General features: G+C 39.5%; 1 protein-coding gene across 1 annotated transcript; it reads right to left on the bottom strand.

Moving 5' to 3' along the window:
• Window positions 1–9,973: 9,973 nt before the first annotated feature.
• On the bottom strand, window positions 9,974–18,603 carry zfp36l1a (zinc finger protein 36, C3H type-like 1a). The gene is made up of 2 exons (XM_057860397.1): window positions 18,341–18,603; window positions 9,974–13,647 (listed from the first exon to the last, which is right to left on the bottom strand). Exons 1-2 carry the CDS (start codon window positions 18,389–18,391, stop codon window positions 12,601–12,603), a joined length of 1,098 nt encoding a protein of 365 aa, XP_057716380.1. The 5' UTR covers window positions 18,392–18,603; the 3' UTR covers window positions 9,974–12,600.
• Between the last annotated feature and the right edge of the window lie 886 nt (window positions 18,604–19,489).

Raw genomic sequence — 19,489 nt, 5'->3', positions numbered from 1 at the left:
CTGTGTCTGCGTCATTTGCAAAGAGACAGTCGTTGTTTTTAAAGAGTTCAATGTGAGGCGATATTAACAAACAAGACACGCTGACATGTACGACAAGATTACAGGAAAAATATGGAGCAAGAAATTGAAGCAACTTGAAGCTAGTTTAATTTTACAGCAGCAGTATTTTGCAAGAGCCCGAAAGTCGAAAGAGAACGCCACAAAGGCTAGTTGCGAGATTGTTGAAATAACAAATTTAGGGCTGTCAAACTATTAAAATTTTTGATCGAGTTAATCACAGCTTAAAAATTAATTAATCGTAATTAATCACAATTCAAACCACCTATAAAATATGCCATATTTGTCTGTAAATTATTGTTGGAATGGAAAGATAAGACACAAGACGGATATATACATTCAACATACTGTACATAAGTACTGTATTTGTTTATTATAACAATACATCAACAAGATGGCATTAACATTAACATTCTGTTAAAGTGGTCCATGGATAGAAAGACTTGTAGTTCTTAAAAGATAAATGTTAGTACAAGTTATAGAATTTTTATATTAAAACCCCTCTTAATGTTTTCGTTTTAATAAAATTTGCAAAATTTTCAATCAAAAAATAAACTAGTAGCTCGCCATTGTTGATGTCAATAATTACACAATGCTCATGGTGCTGAAACCCATAAAATCAGTCGAACTCAAGCGCCAGCAGAGGGCGACACAACACCTAAAAACACAAGTAACAAGTGGACATGACACTGTGCTGTCATTTTAATCTGTTTGAGCGGGGCATGTCCGTTAATTGCGTCAAATATTTTAACGTGATCAATTTGAAAAATTAATTACCACTCATTAACGCGATAATTTTGACAGCCCTAAATTAATTTTTTAAAAATTAATAAAGCAAATGTGACACACAGAGTGGCTTGCTAAAATTTGCAATTTTGACAGCCCTAAATTAATTTTTAAAAAATTAATAAAGCAAATGTGACACACAGAATGGCTTGCTAAAATTTGCTTAAATATATTGTTCTACGTAAAGGCCAAGGTCGGCCCTCCACATTTTTACCACACCAAATCTGGCCCCCTTTGCAAAAAGTTTGGACACCCCTGACTTAGACTGTTGTTTCCGGTTCAGCGCGAAATCACCGCCATTGTAAAACATTATTTTTCTAGATGCAAAAATGGACCAAGCCGACGGGAGAATCATCGAAGAGCAAGTCTCGTCAAGACATCATAAAGTTTGCCAAATGGCAAGGTCAGCAATTGAATAAAATAATGGAAGAACCACCAAGACGTGTGTTCGGAATCGAGTGGCCACACGAATCGGTGACCCAGTCGGCCAAAAACTGCCAGCTTTTTCTCACCTTATGTCGTATTTTTGGTTGGTGCACTTCATCATTTATTATGTACATATGTTTGCTGTGAGTCTGTGACTTATTTACGTGTCACACTTCAAGTATATGAAAAATAAAGCACAGGTTTGGTGTCAAAAGAGCTGTTTTGATCTTTAATTTTCAACAACTGACAGTTCACACACGATACATCATCACTGATTGAGAGTGCCTCGGTGCTTTTATGATAACGTTACCATCAAGGCTTCCAACGCAGTTTGGGAAGTTCCATAGATGCCAGAAATCTGCTATGGCTTCCCACTGGCTGGTTGTAGGACACGGCAAACAAATCGGGCTGGAGGGTTTTGCAGACCTCGGACAAAACGCTGGATGCAGTGCTCGACGCCACAGCTAGCTGGTTTTCACCCGAGGCTAGAAGAACTCTATGCGGCATCAAATGTTGGACAGACAGCCTCAAAACCGTCTTCTGCGTCGCCTGCGCCTCAACATTTGTATGATCAACATTTATTCAGTGTTGATGAGCTGAAGATCCACATTCAAGTGTTCCATCTTGCATTGTTTATTTTTTCTCCGTTAACCTAGACAAAAGGAAGTCCACAAGCATGCCCCAAAACCGTACAAACATAACACAACCCCTCTAGTGGCTTGGCGGTGAATTACAGAGCAACGCGTCACCTGGCCGGAGAACCATCGAAAGTCGAATAACGCCGTAGACCATGGGTGTCCAAACCTGTCCGCAAGGGCCGCTTTGGGTCCTGGTTTTTGTTCCTACCAATCGAGCACAGACAGTTTAACCAATGAAGTTTGTACTAAAACAAGCAGCACCTGACTGCCATCAACTGATTACACTTGTGAGACACCAGATTGGTGAAAAGATGTCATCTTGTTTTGTAGGAATGAAATCCAGCACCCACTGTGGCCCTATGTAGAATAGTTTGGACACCACTGCCGTAGACGCTGCACCGTCACCGCAACGCGGGAGCATAACTCAGGTTTAAGGAAACTAACTTTAATCAGATTACTGGTTTAGAAAAATGAACGCGTTAGATTGCCCGTTACTGAAAGAAAGTAATCAGATTACAATAACGCATTACAAAGTAACGTGTTATTTGTGACAGCACTGGCCACAATGTACTTATGGTTTCCTTTTGAGGGTCACAATGTCTGCCAAATAGGATTGCCACAATTAGTCGAATAACTAAATGAATACGAAATGAATCGAAAGCTATTTTGATAGCCAATTTTCCAACGAGTCAGTGCTTTGAAAATGGTCAGAATCCTCTTTGGCTGCGTTCAGACTGCAGGCATATCTGATCTCAATCGGATTTCGCAAGTCCGATTTTTAGAGCTAACTGTTCACACTATGTTTTGCAAGTGTCCATCTCACAGGTTGCTATGGCAACGATGGCGTTACGTCACGGAGAGTGAAAACCCGAGATACTCAGACAGAAAAGCATCTCGTCCATATCGGATATTACACTACCTTCTATGTGGTTTTAATCCATCTCGCAAAAATCAGATTGCTGTGCTTTGTGACTGTTCAGACTACAAAAGAGCCATCCAATTTCAATCTGGATGGGATAAAAATCAGATTTTGGCTGCCAGTCTGAGCAAGGCCTTTTTTGAGGCTCTCAAAAGCAAATATTGTCTTATATGCAGTGAAAGATTTAGGACACCCCATGAAATATTCAGTTCTTTATTAAACAAATGTTCGTATATCATTGTGTGATCTTGTTTTTCTTTATCACTGGAAAAGAAAGGGATTTAATTGCTGGTAAACAACAAGCATTAACATTGTTTTACTCATTAAATAAATATATAAACAAAAATGCATATTCTAACTGAGGAAAAGGTTAGGACTCCCTACCAACTAATAGCTAGTCTTACCCCCTTTGGTTGAAATAACTTCAGTGAGACGCTTTTCGTTGCCATCTACCAGTCTTTGACATTGGTCTCGAGAAAGTTTGCCCCACTCCTCAACGCAGAATACTTTAAGATGTGAGATGTTTGAGGGGTTTCTTGCATGTACAGCCCATTTCAAGTCACCCACAAAATCTCAATGGGATCAAGATCTGGGCTTTGACTCGGCCATTCCAGGACTCTTCATTTCTTCCTTTCCAGCCAGTCCTTGGTGGATTTACCGGTATAATTGGGTCATTGTCATGTTGAAGGGTCCAGTTTCGCTTCAGCTTTAAGTTTTTTCAGAGATGATCTCATATGTTCCTCAAGCACCCTCTGATACATTACAGAATTCTTGGTGGATTCTAAAATGGTGAGCTGGCCAGGTCCTGCTATAGCAAAGCATCCCCAAATGCTGTATTGGGTTTACGCCAAACATGTCATCTGTTCTGGTGTCCAAATAATTCAATTCATCTGTCCAAAGAACATTATTCCTGAAGTCCTGGTCTCCTCCTTGCAGACCTCCCATGAAGGTTAAACTTGTGAAGTCTCTTTCTGATTGTAGAGGCTTTCACTTTCACATCAACAGTAGCAAGAGCCTGCTGTAGGTTTTGTGATGACATTTTAGAGTTTTTGGAGACTTCTTTTAGCATCTTGGGGTCAGCTGTCGGAGTGAACTTGCTCGGAACAAATATGTTAGAAAACACACCGGCTTTCATAGGGTGTCCTAATTTTTTCATCTGACTGTATATTTCTTTATTTGTCCATTAATATTTTTTTCACTGTAATTAACAAGAAAATTGTAATTAATCATTTTTATTTTTAATTGGTAGAATGAAAATACAGTAAATATTTATTCAAAATTTTATTTTATTTTTTCCTTTTTTTGTCCAATTTAACAAAAATAAGGGGGGATTTTCATTGATTCCTGTAATCCTCGAAGACGACAGAAATTGTTTTTATTTTTATTTTAGCTAAAAAACCCACTTGACGCACGTGATTTACTTTGGTCGTCCACACAAAATGACATGGGGGGCCCGATCTGGTCCCTTGGCCTTGAGTTTGACACCTGTGGTGTAAGCATTTTGACAGTTTCATTGCAGTCACTTGCACACACTTGTGAATGAAGGCCGTAAAGCACACAGTGAAGCCCCCATGTTGGAAAGTGACAGGAAGAACTCTTGGAAGTGTGTGTGCTTTCTGACACTTATTGCAGGGAGATGCAGACAAAAAGCCACTTCCTGGTGTCAAGGTGCAGCACGCAAACAGGAAGCAGCCGTCTTTCATGTCCTGCTCGATGAGCCACACATGAGACGCTTTCACGTGACATCATTCTCATTTCTCGGTTGTCAGCCAGCATGTTTGAAATATTTGTCTTTACTTGTCAAGATGATGGATTATTAGCATTATTATTATTATTTTTTGTATTATTACAAAAGGATGAATGTTTGTTTCCTTAGCCACAGAGTCCACAGGAAACAATTTTTTACCTCCAAATCTCCATTCTTTGTTTTCCTGCACAGACCACGATGTGCTTTGACTGATTCTCACCGTTCCAACTTCAAAACATTTCAAAAACTCATACGGCACATGGTCTCTAAACGGTTGCGGCAAAACCACAGAAAAAGCCCTATTCATGTCCAATGGCAAAAATATTGAAATTTCAAAATGTATCTCATCCTACATTCTGCATCCAATTCAACATAATTTACAAAAATACATAAATCAGGAAATGAAGGCGCATAAAAGCAGTATACAGTAAGGTTCCACCTAAATTTGAAATAAACATCCCCATACATTTCCAATGGCCCCATTTAATTCCAATGGGAAAAAACATAACCTGAAAAATCCCAGGCAGTGACCCATGAAATGCCCTCTACATAGACTTCATAATGAGATTGACGGGTCAGATTCCACCTTCACTGCACCACACATTCAAGTAGGGGGCCATCCCACAAGCTGCTTCAGTTATTCGCAGTCGGTCGCAGCAAAACATGCAGCGATCCAACGCCGGATTTAGATTGAAAAAGTACGAAAGCTGTACCGCATACAAACATTGTCTCAGGAGTGATTTGTTCGAGGATTCGAGGTAATTATAATATTTTTTCGTTTTTTCACAAGAATTTTTAACGTAAAAAGCTCTGTTTACATAAGGCAGCCGCCACATTGACTAACAGACTAGCATAGTACTTAGCATTAATTTTACGTAAATATGTCAAACAGCACATTTTTTCTTTTGCTTTTAACCAAGAATTGAGACTGTTTTACGTCCATGTTTGTAAAGAATTCAGGAATTTAAGCATTTATTCACAAGAATTTTCTTCGGAAAACATCTGTTTACATCAGGCCGCCACCACATTGACTAACAGACTAGAATCGTACTTCGACATATTTATGTAAAATAAATGCTAACTGCACTTTTTTTTTTTGTGCTTTTAACCAAGAATCGAGACTTGTATGTCCATACCTATAAAGAATTCAGGGATTTAAGCATTTATTCACAAGAATTTTCACCGGAAAAGCTATGTTTACATAAGACGGCCGCTAGCTACATTTACTAACAGACTAGCATCATACTATGAAATATTTTCGTAAAATAAATGCTAACTGCACTTTTTTTTTTTTTTTGCTTTTAACCAAGAATCGAGACTTTTATGTCCATACCTATAAAGAATTCAGGGATTTAAGCATTTATTCACAAGAATTTTCACCGGAAAAGCTCTGTTTACATAAGGCGGCCACCACATTGACTAACAGACTAGCATCGTACTTCGACATATTTACGTGAAATAAATGCTAACTGCACTTTGTTTTTTGCTTTTAACCAAGAATCGAGACTGTTTTGCGACCATATCTACAAAGAATTCAGGGATTTAAGCATTTATCCACAAGAATTTTCAACGAAAAAGCTCTTTGTGATTCCACTCGGTCAGCTTTGACGGCCACGCCAACAATGCAGGCCCCTTATTAACTGGCCCTGCGCCCTGTCAATATCATTATGAAGTCTATGCCCTATAATAACCAGGAAATATCCAAAATGCAGATGACTGTAAGTACTCTAGTTGACAAGGAAGAGCCCCATCATTAACTCATTGCTCGCCAATGACAATGATAGACATTGACAGTACTGGACGTCCAATCCATTTTGACTGGGAGGGTTCAACCCTCCCAGTCAAAATGGATTGTATGTGTACTGCCATCAATGGCAGCAAATTAAGTGACCTGAAAATACCCCTAAATTAACAGGAAGAGACTCATGGGAGAAATTGCAAAGCATTCCCATGCAATTTCTCAAGAAAGTGCATATTCTAGTTCATAAATCGATATTTGTATGTCACCTTTTATAAGGCGTATTAGTTTGGTACATATTTGATTAAAGAAATAAATAGAAACACAAGTTCATTTGTCTTAACATGCAATAGAAGGAAATTGTATAAAACTGCTCTTATGCCAATTCCGTGAAGGTGGCATGACGAGGCGGGAATACTCAGAGAGGAGCAGAGATTATGGGATGTGTGTGCGCATGGAAGCAGGCATGCAGGCAACAAGGACAGGCCTTCATGGGTCAGCTGTGACGGGTCAGCACCCTCCATTGTGCGAAGGGGAAGGGAGCGTTCCTGTTCCGGCTCCTTTGGCGCAATCCGAGAGAAGACAAACACCGTGGCGGATGGGAAAGCTGATAGAAACCAAAGTACAGGCTTGAGGGAAAAAAAGCTAGCTTGTTCAAATTAGTCAGAATCCACCTGATATTACTGACTTGTGCAGGCCAACCTTTGATGCTCAATTTTTTTAACTTTATGTTTACTATGTAAAACAGCAATTTGTTTATAAGCGTTTTAATCATAAACCATTTATGTCATCAAATCAATTCCAGAAATTTGAGTGTGCCAACTTGTCTACTTTACAAATATTTTCAGAGATACAGTATGTATGGAAAATAAAAATTCCTTCTCATTTTGATGTCTATCATTAATTCAATGGAAATTTACGGATTTAGTAAAATATCTTGTGATGTTTGACATTTTGGGTATATTTAGTTTAGTTTATTTCAAAACAGAAAAAAAACCCATTTTTAATTATTGAAGGAAATTTTACTATTTTACAGAAGTGTTATCTGTCTGTTTCAAATTAATATCCTTTTTATAAATTTTTGACATTGATTTTACCAATTGTCTAATAAGTACATCACTTAAAATGCCTGTCAAATACGGTAGCTAACTCATATCTTAATGTGATCATTCATACTGTAATTAAACTACTATTGAGTACACAATTATTTGATGTACTGCACATTTCAATTTTTAAATCAACTATTTACAAATTATTTATCAAAACGTTTCTAAATCATGAACGAGGGCATTATAATGAGCTCTTGTAAAGAGTAAAACATGCATTTGAATGGCTTTAGAGCAGCTACAGAAAAGAGCAGGCTTTACTTAGCCCCCGGACCATAGTTTGCCTACCTCTTGCGATGAAATGTCCCATGGTTGATGTTTGGGTAATCAATAGGGTGCATGCTTATTCTACGCTTACTGGGAATACCATCGGCTAGATTAAGATAACCCTGCGATCATTGATCGCCGATCAATACACTATCGTGCAGTTTAGAGCCCAAAGTTTAGCGCCAGAAGGGTCAGTCACCTGCCAGAACACGGCTTGCCAATCAAACTTCGCCACTGAGAAACACCCTACAAACTTTTATGGGGATAGGTTACGGCTAACGCTAATGCAAAAAAAAAAAAAAAGTCTCTGTAAAAAAATGTTTTGTTCCCTAAAATTGGTCATTCTACTATTCCTTTTTATTTTATGTGCATCTTTGCAGTCGTGAATGTCTCTTGCTCAAATTCTTTCTTCGTGGCTAACAATGATGTTTAAGTGGCAAATATATATGGCGGAAAACACAGACAAAGCTGAAATAGCAGTTTCTGCTGTTGCACCCCCCTTTTAAATAAACTGCTGTATTTTAAGCCAAAAGAACTGTTGCGTTTGATAGAACAATATGTCTATATGCTGCCATAGCAGTTTCATGGCCCATTGAGCCCCCAAACTATTTTCAATTTGTCCGTTTTACCCTGGAGACCCCCGTTTACGGACATCGCACAACCACTTTTCACAGTTTCAACCCAGCCATAAAAAGAAAGTAATCACATTTATTATTTGAAATGTCTATCATTTTTAGCTTAGAATCATTAATTATGTCTAATATTTAGTAAAAAAAAAAAAAAAAAGAAAACAATTTATAAAATTATTCTCGCATATTTTAAACTTTTAAACAAATTACGTCACAATGAAAAAAATAGTGTCTGTAAATAGGTCACCTCATAACTATCGCTTAATTGTATTTTTTTTTTTTATTGTTGCATTTCCCCCGATATGTTAGATGATAAATAATCAATCCAAACAAAGAAAAATTGGGAAAAAAAAGTTTAAAAGGACAAATATTTGAAAAACAAAATTGTGACCACTCCTTGATGTCTGCGATTTCTGCATTGCGACCCTTGTTATATTACAGTGTTCCACGCATAAAATACCCCAAAAGTCTGGCTGTGGCCATTCACAGCTGTGTCTTGACACTCTGTGAGACATTCTACATGGAGTTTTTGGGTCAAAATCATGGTGTCTTTAATTATGCTCTCACCTCGAGTTAGGGTTTAGGGATTTTTTTTTTTTTTTTTAAATGCCCCCGTTGAAAAATTTTCTTCCACCAGAAAATTGAGATTTTAAGCTTTCCAAGAATGTATCACACATGCATATATGACAATTTTGAAATTGGCCAAATTGGGGGTCTCAGAGCGGAACTTCAAGTCACCTGAGTGCATACCTGTCAACCCGAGCCCATTGGCAATCTTACAAATAGTGGCGTATGCCCTTACAAATTGGTGACTAATCTTACGTTTTAAATAGCGTGCAATATGAAACAAAAATAAAACTAAATTTTTAATATAATATGAATTAATTGGTAATATTGTCTTTAATTACTTCTCCCAAAAAGTAATTAACTCGGTTACCTGAAAGTAAGAGTAATTAGTTGACAAAGTAACTAGTGTTACCTTTAATGTTCCTTCATTTTTTCTGAAAAAAAAAAAAAAAAAAAAAAAAAAACAGTAGCCTTTGCTATTTTTGAAAGTCATTTATTTATTATTTGATTTTGACGTGAAAGTTTTAAAACTGTTTCATCATTTAAAGATAGATTCAAGTCAAGATTTTGCCGATTTAGGAGTATTTTAGATAAAAGGTTACTTAGGTTCGCTAGGAAGGTTCAGTACAACAGAGGCTGTCTGAGAAGTCTACTGCTTTAAGATGGCGGCTGTTTACCAACGCCGGCAAGTGTATCATTTCGCATCTAGTTCTTACACATTTGATATCTAGCGTAGCATCCTGTGGGCGTAGTTTGTAGGCTGTCGGCTACGGTCAGGCATTAATGAAGCCTAGCATCGAGTTTGCAACGGCGTCATAACTCCCACTTTCCCACTCCCCTTCTCCGTGTCTGACTTTTCTTGCGTCATTCAACATAGAAACGCATAGTAACGCACTCTGTCCCGTTGTCAAAACGGTGACAAAATCCGGATTTTAAAAAAACGTAATGCACGAAAAACATACAGATTTTGAACGTACGGCATACACATTTAAAAATCAGTGGTCACTTGTACAAATTACGCCGAAACTGTACAACTTGACAGGTACGTGAGTGTTTTCCACCATATATATTTTTAAAAATACACATACACACATTTTCAACTTTTTCCAAAAAATACGGGGTTTATTGACTGAACTGCAATCAACTTTACAAGAAAAAAAAAAACGTGGCAGCACAGGACTGTAGTGACAAACATGGCTGGAAAAAATACATTCAACAGTTTTGTTATTTACTTTCTTTGTGTCCCAAAAGAAGAAAAAAAAATTTTTTTTTTTTTTTACAAAAACATGTGAAGCCAACGCAGGGGGAAAAAACAGGTCCTCTGCTGTCCTTAGCTACCTGGAATGTATGCAAACGAGGCACTTGAACTCTGAACACTTTTCCTCAAGCTATTTGGTCACAGCAGACTGGGTGAAAACAGGAACGTTACCCCAAAAAAACAAAACTAATAAGGGCTTAAAAGCACCCGAGTTACTTCTCGAAAGCACTCGAAACGTGTGTGTGGGGGAGGAAAAAAACAAAACAACAACAACAACAAAATAAACTAATCATCAAGTTTGTTCTGGTGGAATTGCAGTTACAAGGGAAGATGTGAAATAAATAATCCAAACGGCATTTTTTTTCTTGTCGCAATTTCGACCAATTTTGACAAAAAAAGCCTAGTTGCAGAAGTACAATATATTAAACTGTGGAGGAAACAAAAGAATAACAAAGGAAAACCGACAAACTGTCTTCACAATCTTTAGATTAATATGGAAGATCATAATTTAACATAAAAGAAAATATATTCTATTGTTCATTATCCAGATAAATACAAAAATTAAACAACAAAAAACAAGAGAAAAAAAAACGCATATGATCACCAATAAATATGTTCTGATAAGTTAAATAAGCAGTGACAAGCAAAAAAAAAAAAAGCCCAACATTCTGTCTGGAAAGTTCTCAAATAATAATATTAATAATAATAACCATAATAATAACATTAATAAAAAATAATTATCAAAAGGAAGAGAAGAGAGCTTGGAGATCTTGTCAAGTGAGGTGGCCAATAATGATCAGCTTAATAAAGATCAAGAAAAACAAAAAAGCCAGTGACCAGCAACAGGATGAGGGGGGGCTATGAGGGGGTGGGTGGTGACCAACTTCCAGTTCAAAAGTCCTTCCTGCAGACTCACCCTACATCACAATTACATAAGCACAGTAGTCCTTTCACCCCCACGCAAAACACACAAACCCCATCCCCTAGGCACTTTTTTCTTGGTATCTAACATTTATTTTGTTTACAACCATAACTTTTCAGAGTCGTGTGTCTTTTTCTTTGTTCTAGTTTTGGGTGTGGGGGGCTAATGAGGGGGTGGCTAGTGCAATACAGTCCCCAGGTTTGTTTTCCAAGGCCACTTGTGCTGCTACACAATCAAAAGCGGAAAAAACTTGGCAGAACAAGAAATCATGATCAGAGTCAAATTTCACAATTTTCAGTTCAAAATTTTTTCACGCGCATTTTGGGCACGGTGGCACATGGTAGGGCACTTTTTTCTATACCCCCCAAAGCTAAATTAACTGGCTGTGTGCAGATTAGCAGGAATGAAATGATTTGTTGAAGATCCCTAAACTTGTGGGGTTCCCAAACTGAGGCACGGGGGCCCAGAAATTATTCACAGAGTACGTGATTTCACAAACTGAGGCACCGGGTCTCAGAATGCTTTGGTGGGTCATTTTTTTCAAGGCACCTAGTTGATAATAGTTTGCAAATCACTTTTTTGGGTGGACTGATATCACAAACTGAGGCAGAGTGGCCCACTAAATGTAGACACGTGATACCAAATTCAGGCATGGGGTCCCAAATTGGTTTACCATTTTTTTTGTCCAAAACAAGGCTCAGGTGCTAAAAATGGTTAGCAAATACCTTTTTGAGGAAGCTCAGTTTCCCAAAATGAGGCACTAGTCCTGAAATAGGTCAATGTCTTTTTTCTTTGTTGGATTTCCTGGTTCCACAAATGCTGAAATAGTCTAATAAATGACTTTTTGAGTCATTCTTTGACCCAGACTGAGGCACAGGTGTCTGAAAATAGTTTGTGGGATTACCACCGTTTCACAAACTGAGGCACAAGGTCCCAAAATGAGTCGGTCGTCATTTTTTGTTTTCCAAACAGAGGCGCCGGGGACCAAGATTGATTGTAAGTCACTGGGTCTCCCAAACAGAGGTTTGGAGGATTCAAGATCGGTTGAGAGTCCCTGTCTAAACTTGTTAGCTTCCAGGGATGCATGCTTGGTTGATTGGCATGCTTTGAAGGGTGGGTCCCCAAAATGATTTGCCAGTTACTTTCTTTAGGATTTTCCAAACTGAGACCCAGGGGCATTTTTCTGAGTCGCAGATTGTCAGAGTAAGATCGTCAAAGAGTTTTGGGCAATGAGTCTAGGATATTAAACTTCATATCCCATGTCGTGGCCAGCGGTATTTTGCCTGGGAATTCCAAAATTCCTAAGGCAACTTCAAACCCCCCCACCTCCAAATCCTGCATACCTTACACACAGGACAGCAAGCCAGTAAAAGGCATGAAAAGATGACCAGTGTGTAAGGGGGCAAACTTTGAAGGGGGGGGGGGTGTTCCTGCCTTGACTGAATATGTCCTTGTGGCGACATCAAGGTGATGGTGCCCAAGGCCTCGGGCCCAGTTCTCCTCGTGTCTAAAAGCAAAGGGATGAGATAAGGCATTCTGTCTAGTCGTCTGAGATGGAGAGACGGCTGAAGATGGGGAGTCGCCGGGTGGTGTCGAGTGTGGGGGACTCTGAGCCACTCAAGCTGCTGCCGGAGCTGCTCTGGTAGCCCTCCTGGTCCGAGAGGGAGTCCTGGGGGCTGGACGGGGACTCGAACATCTGGGGCGACTCCAGCATGGGTCGGAAGTAGTAAGGCCCGTTGGTGGGGGAAGAAGGCGCAGCATTGCTAGGCTCGGGGCACAGGGGAGTGCCGCTCAGACTGGGCCCAAACAGGTTGGCCAGCTCCTGGCTGGAGTAGGTGAAGGGGTTGCTGCTGGGCCAGTCTGGGACCTCGTCTGGGAAAAACATGGGCGGCGGGGTGACAGACGTGGGGCTGTCGCGGAGCCCCGCTGAACTGGGGAAGCCTGCAAAACTGTAGCTGTGCTGCAGCCGGGGCCGCTCCATCTCGCCTGAGGAGCAGGAGGACGGGGACGATCCGTTGGTGGACTTGAGCGGCGGTCCGCGGCGCTCGTCAGCGTTGTGAATGAAATGGCAGCGGGGCCCGTAGGGGCAGAAGCCGATGGTATGGAAGGTGCGGCACAGCTCTGTCTTGTACTTGGGATGGCGGCTAAGGCTGCGCAGTTCGTGGATGCCGTGCGCAAACTGGCACTTGTCTCCGTACTTGCACGCGCCGTTTTCCTCAAAGGGCCGGCACAGCTCCGTCTTGTAGCGGCTGGAGTTCACCTGGCCTCCTGTGGGGCTGGCCGGGCCAAGACACTTATGCAGGAGACGCTCGCCCGTCTCGGAGAAGGAGCGGTCCCGCAACCGCAAGTGGTTCTCCTTGTTGCCGCCACCGCCGCCGCCACCAAGGCCCGAGATGAGTGGTGAATGCTCTGCTGCCTTCAGACTGTTGAGGAACTGGTTCTGGTTAAACTTTGCGCTGCCGCTGCTGACAGAGTGCCGCCGCTGGTACGCTCCAGGGGAGCCCACCGCCTTCCTGTCCAGTAGGGCGCTGGAAACATTGGTGTGCGGCACGGCCAGGTTGCCATTGTAGCCCAGCAGTTTCTTGTTCTACAAAACACACACAGACACAAACAATTTCAGCAACCAAGGTTTTCCCTTCATTTACAGATTCATCATTTGTCAACTAAACTCAAAACAACCTGACAGTTTCAGTCCACTTTTATCTGCAATTGCATTGTTTAACCACAATGGCGCTATATCAAAAAGAGTTGTAAAGTTGCAAGATAAACGCAGCTATTGATAGTCTTTCTTTTTACCTGCAAGTGAGTCGGATGTTTTCAAATATGTGGATGTTTCTTTGTCATACTTTGAATCTACTAGGATACTAAATCCATTACATCTCAGGACAATTTAAAGTTGTCAATGAACCTGCATGTTTTTGGGATTTGCAAACCAATCCACACCAGATCTTTGTAAAAAAAATAAAACATTACCATAATGTAGATTTTATATGCACTGCCACAAGTTATCTAATAGCAAAATAATCATATGACAAACTAGTAAAAAAACTGGAAACTAAGGGTAGTGTTAGAACAATTATCTTATTTTTTGTTTCTTTGACATCAAACCCACATTTTACAAAATAAAAAGTAGGAGGCTTAAAATGCTGCCCCTTGGCTGTGAAATGCATCAATCAAATGGCTCTGTTGAGAAACCATTTTACAGTTTAACCAAGTTAATCAATTTTGTTAATTAACTGTGCACACAAGAACTTTATTCATTTTTATATCAAATGAGGGCTCCTAAATTTTCACTTTATAATACAGTATGATCTTAGGATAAAAAGGAAAACTGGAGAAGGAATTTTTTTTTTTTAGCTTGAGGTGAATGATCATGTTTCAGTGCCACTGATTATCCTACACGCCCATATCCTTTGAGCATGGAAATATTTAAGTTTCCTCTAGTATGGCTGAACAATATTGGATAACACTGACATCGCAATTTTTGGGGGTTTTGCAATATACTGCGATATAAAAACTAGAAGAATTTTCACCATACTTGAATAGTTCTGTTTGGCAAGACTTTGGTTGACTCACTATGACAACATTGTATTCATTAGAGCTGTCCGGATCCAATCAAATAATGAGAAATCGGGCCGATTGCGCCATTTTTCAGACCGGAATCGGGTTTTTACTTAAAAATATATATTTAGGTTTTTCTGTGTTATAATAGTACTGCCTCTCACCCTCCCTCCTGAAAACCTGTCAGACCAAACTGTTTTTCTTGGTCAGCAGTCCAGCTGGCCTTTGGTACTTCAAGTTAACGATGATTGACAGGTTTGTAGCTTTGATCCGGCCAGCGGCGCCTTGGTAGCTCTACGATCAAAGGCACAAATGTACCAATCATCGTTAAGCTTGGTACACAGTCTAAACTGTGCTGTGGCAACTCATTCATTGTGTAAGTAAGAGGCTGTTCTTGGCAGCGTGAGAGTCAAACCAAAAATAAAACAGTCAAATTTTTTTCGGTAACAGCAGATTCTCAAACTCGGACCCAGGTGCAAAATTATGCGATCAGGACAAATCTAGTATTCATATGATACTGTTTAATCCAGGCTAAGGGGGTTTATCTGTGAATGATGAAGATTGGTGTATGTAAAAGGGATTCAGGAAGCCACGTCATTGCACAATTGCTGCTTTTATGAAGAAAAACAGAAGTTTACAAAAAAAAAAAAAAAAACTATTGCACGTCATACGAAGGGACTATTGCGCATCCATACATTGCGATGGCAATGTTCAAACGATATGTTGTGCAGGCCTATCCTGTAGTTATCAATGTTTGACATTTTACATTATATCAACTATCTTCGTAACTCTTAACTCTTTGGCTTCCACTGACAGCGATAGATGCATACCTGTCAAGTTGTACGTTTCGGCGTAATTTGTGCAAGTGCGCACTGATTTTTAAATGTGTACGCCGTACGGTCGGAATATGTACGTTTTTCGAGCATTACGTTTTTTTTTTCTCCTTTCGGATTTTGTCACTGGATTTTGTGACGCGAGAAAAGTCAGAGACACAGAGAACTAAGTGTTTGTCGTGACGCTGTTGCAAACGCGATGCTAGGCTAGGTGGCGCCAATATTTCCTGACTGCAGCCGACAGCCTACAATCTACGGCTAGATATCTCATGCATATAGAACTAAATGCGAAATGACTGTCTCGGTGGCGTAAGTAAACAGCTGCCATTTTAGAGCAGTAGACTTCTCAGAAAGGCTCTGTTGTAGTGAACCTTTCTAGCGAACCTAAGTAATTTTTTATCTAAAATACTCCTAAATCGGCAAAATCTTGACTTGAATCTATCTTTAAATGATGAAACAGTTTTAAAACTTTCACGTCGAAATGAAATAATGACTTCCAAACATAGCAAAGGTTAGTATGTTTTTTTTTTTTTTTTTTTTTTTGATAAAATGAAGAAAAAAATACATGAAAGGTAACACCAGTTACTTAGCCAAGTAACTAATTACTCTTACATTCAGGTGACTTACTAACTCAATTACTTTTTGGGAGAAATAATTTGTAACTAATTAATTACTTTTTAAAAGTAAGATTAACAACACTGGTCATAAAGATGAAGTCAGCGGAATGAAAAGTGACGAAAGCGATCTTATTCTGCCAATTTGTTGCCGAACACAATTTGCCCGCAACGATTGCTGATCACTTCTCAGAATTAGCTAAAGAAATATTCCCTGACTCAAGGATATCATCGGTGAGTTATTTTTATCAATTGACCTTTTTAATTTAAAATTGGACACACTAACCAATAGAGGCGGGCGAAATTTCCAATTCTTAGATTATTCGCGATTCAGCTGTGGAAAATTCGAGAACGATTCACAAATATCCAAATTCCGATTATTGAATTATACCAGGTAAAGCGGAAGTAAAACACAGTCAGCGCGGTCTTTGGGTCGCTACGAGGAATGGACCGAGAGTAAATATCATGTTCAACTCATGCCGCTAAATAAAAAAACAATCATACCTGACTGCGGCTGACAGCCGCTACAAACAACGCCCAGTTGCTACAAACATACGGCTACAGTAGATATCATATATATGTAGAACTAGATGCAAAATGACAGACTACGTCAGTGTTAGAACATGTATTATTGAACAGAGATGTGAAATGACAGACTTTCTGGCGTAAGCAAACGGCCGCCATCTTAAAGCAGTGGACCTCTCTAGAAGACGCTGTTGTAGCAAACCTAATTAACTTTTAATCTAAAATACTCCTAAATCGGCAGAATCTTGTCTTGAATCTATCTTTAAATGATGAAATAGTTTTAAAACTTTGACAAAAGTAGACATAATGGAAATTATACAATAACGGGAGCAATTTTAACAACTGTAACAGTTGATTCACAACATTAAATTAATTGAATGTAGTTTAAAGCTGCTGATAAAGAATGGGGACTGGAGTTTTTTATTTACTGTTATTTTTGTATATTTGTTTACTGTTATATGTTAACTTGATACTGAAATAGTAGTTTCATTTAGCCTGAGAGGATTTTTGAACAATTTTGGAACTAATGTACAAAACATTAGAGGGGGGAAAAAAATGGAGGGGGGTGCATCAATAATCGTTTTATAATCGAATCGGAGCCTCTGAATCGTAATCGAATCGTTAGGTGCCCAAAGATTCCCAGCTCTACTAACCAACTACCTTCAAGTCAAACTGAATTGCTAGCTGAAGTGCAGCCATCAAGACATGATAGCAATTGACAAAAGTGCTACATACAATTATAACAAAAGTCACTTTTCATTTTAGTAATCATGATGTAGCTGTAGATATTGATTGTTCTTTGATTGCTCCAGGTTATATGTTACAATATTACCAATAAATTCATATTATTTAAAAAATTGAGTTTTATTTTTGTTTCATATTGCACGCCATATACAACGTTTTAAGATAAGTCACCAATTTGTGAGGGCATACGTCACTATTTATAAGATTGCCGACAGCCTCGGGTCGACAGGTATGTAGATGTCCAATCCATTTGAACTGGGAGAGTCTGGCAGCGAATGATCACTGCTAGCCCTCCCAGTTCAAATGGATTGGACGTCTATAGCCGTCAGCGAGTTAATAGTGCCATGAAACGCGCTTGTTTGTCTCAGTGTAGATGGCAAAACACCAATGATCAGAACAGAACCACTTTTGCCTCAGTTTGAGCAAGTAAAAAAAAAACAAAACCTTTTTAGTGCTGTTTTTTGGCCTGGACGAAGCAGAACGGATGCAGGGCTTTATAGAAGAACAGCAGCTGGTTTGGCTGGTTGCCCTGGTTCGGAATGTGTGGCTGCTCTCAGTAGAATAGAGCACATGAGCTTAGAGGGGAGGCCAGCAGGCCCACAAAAGAACCGCGGCATTGCTTTAGAAAGACAAAGTGGCTCCCCGCTGCACTTCTCAATACAGACACATGACAAAAAAAGCTGAAGAGGGAAATTGGAGGGAAATCTCCAACACATGAGGCTAGGCACATTTCGACGTTTTCTTGCAGTGTTAGACACATGTTAAAAGAGTTTAATCCCCGTCAGACAAATCTGGCGAATGATTACGTGAGCATGTGGCCGATTTGGGATCAGATTGTTCAACCTACCGAGCACAATTGTTTCCACTTTTAAAGTTTAAAAAACTTCCAATGCGACTATACAGAGCGGGTTAGCAAAACAAGAGTTGGAATAAACAAATCACGACGGGGGCAGCGAACTCAGCATTCCTTCACACGATGAAAAAAAAGCAGGAGAAAAGTTACCTTATTGATTGCTTCGAAGTCGAAGAAAGGCGACACAACAGCTGTGGTCATATTTGCAGCGACCACCTCCCAAAAAAGTTGCCAGAGAAAAATAGAAAAAACTACCAAACCAGACGGTTTGGAAGTTACACACACGACTTGTTGCCGGAGCGAGCGTGTGCGCGTGATTTACGGAGCCCCTACGTGTGCGTGTATGTGCGTGTTATTGACCCTGCACAACTTCCTTCCCCCAGTGGCCCGCGCTCACTCCGACATTTGCCTTATAATCCTGTGGCAGGAGGAGCCTAGAGAGTGGGGCGTCAACTTTCTGTTAGTTTACAACTCGCCCCCCTTTTCTTTCTTCTTCGGCACTTTGCTCACTTCCCATTTGACTACGCCACCCTACAACATGCCTGCATATGGAAGTAAATTTGTGTCTTTATGATTCAATAAAAAAGTTGCTTCAATAAAAACAAAAAAGTTGCTTCGTCAAAATATGGCGGAAAACACAGACAAGGCTGAAAAGGCAGTTTCTGCTCTTGCACCCCTCTTTATAATAAACTGCTGTGTTTTAAGCCAGAAGAACTGTTGCGTTTGATAAAACAATAATAGTCCTTCTAAAAAATATAGCATATTGTGATAAAGTTAATTATTTTCTGTAATGTACTGATAAACATTAGACTTCCATATGTTTTAGATTCATTACACATAACTGAAGTACAGTCATCCCTCGTTTTTCGCGGTTAATGGGGACCAGAACCCACCGCGATAAGTGAAAAACCGCAAAGTAGCGACCCCCCCCCCCACAAAAAAAAAAACAATTAAAAATTTTTTTTTTTAAAACCTGTCCTGTTCCGCTACTTGGATAAAGGAGAATTTTATTCTATGTATATTACATTCTTTATATATACAGTGGGGAGAACACGTAGGCTATTTGATACACTGCCAATGGGAAAACCCATTGGCAGTGTATCAAATACGTGTTCTCCCCACTGTATTTTTTGTGTATACAGTATACTAGTTTGAAACGTAAATGCATTATTAATACTGTATACAATAACATGCATAAGATGAATAAAATGTACTCACCACACTCATGATCTTGATATATTTGATAAGTGAAGAAAAAACTCAACAATGGATATGAAGATAAAGATTATTTACTGAGAA

This window comes from Corythoichthys intestinalis, chromosome 15 (assembly GCF_030265065.1).
Source record: "Corythoichthys intestinalis isolate RoL2023-P3 chromosome 15, ASM3026506v1, whole genome shotgun sequence".
Taxonomy (NCBI): Eukaryota; Metazoa; Chordata; class Actinopteri; order Syngnathiformes; family Syngnathidae; genus Corythoichthys; species Corythoichthys intestinalis.
Note: the sequence above shows the minus strand (reverse complement) of the source record. Positions and strands in the feature narration are given on the sequence as shown.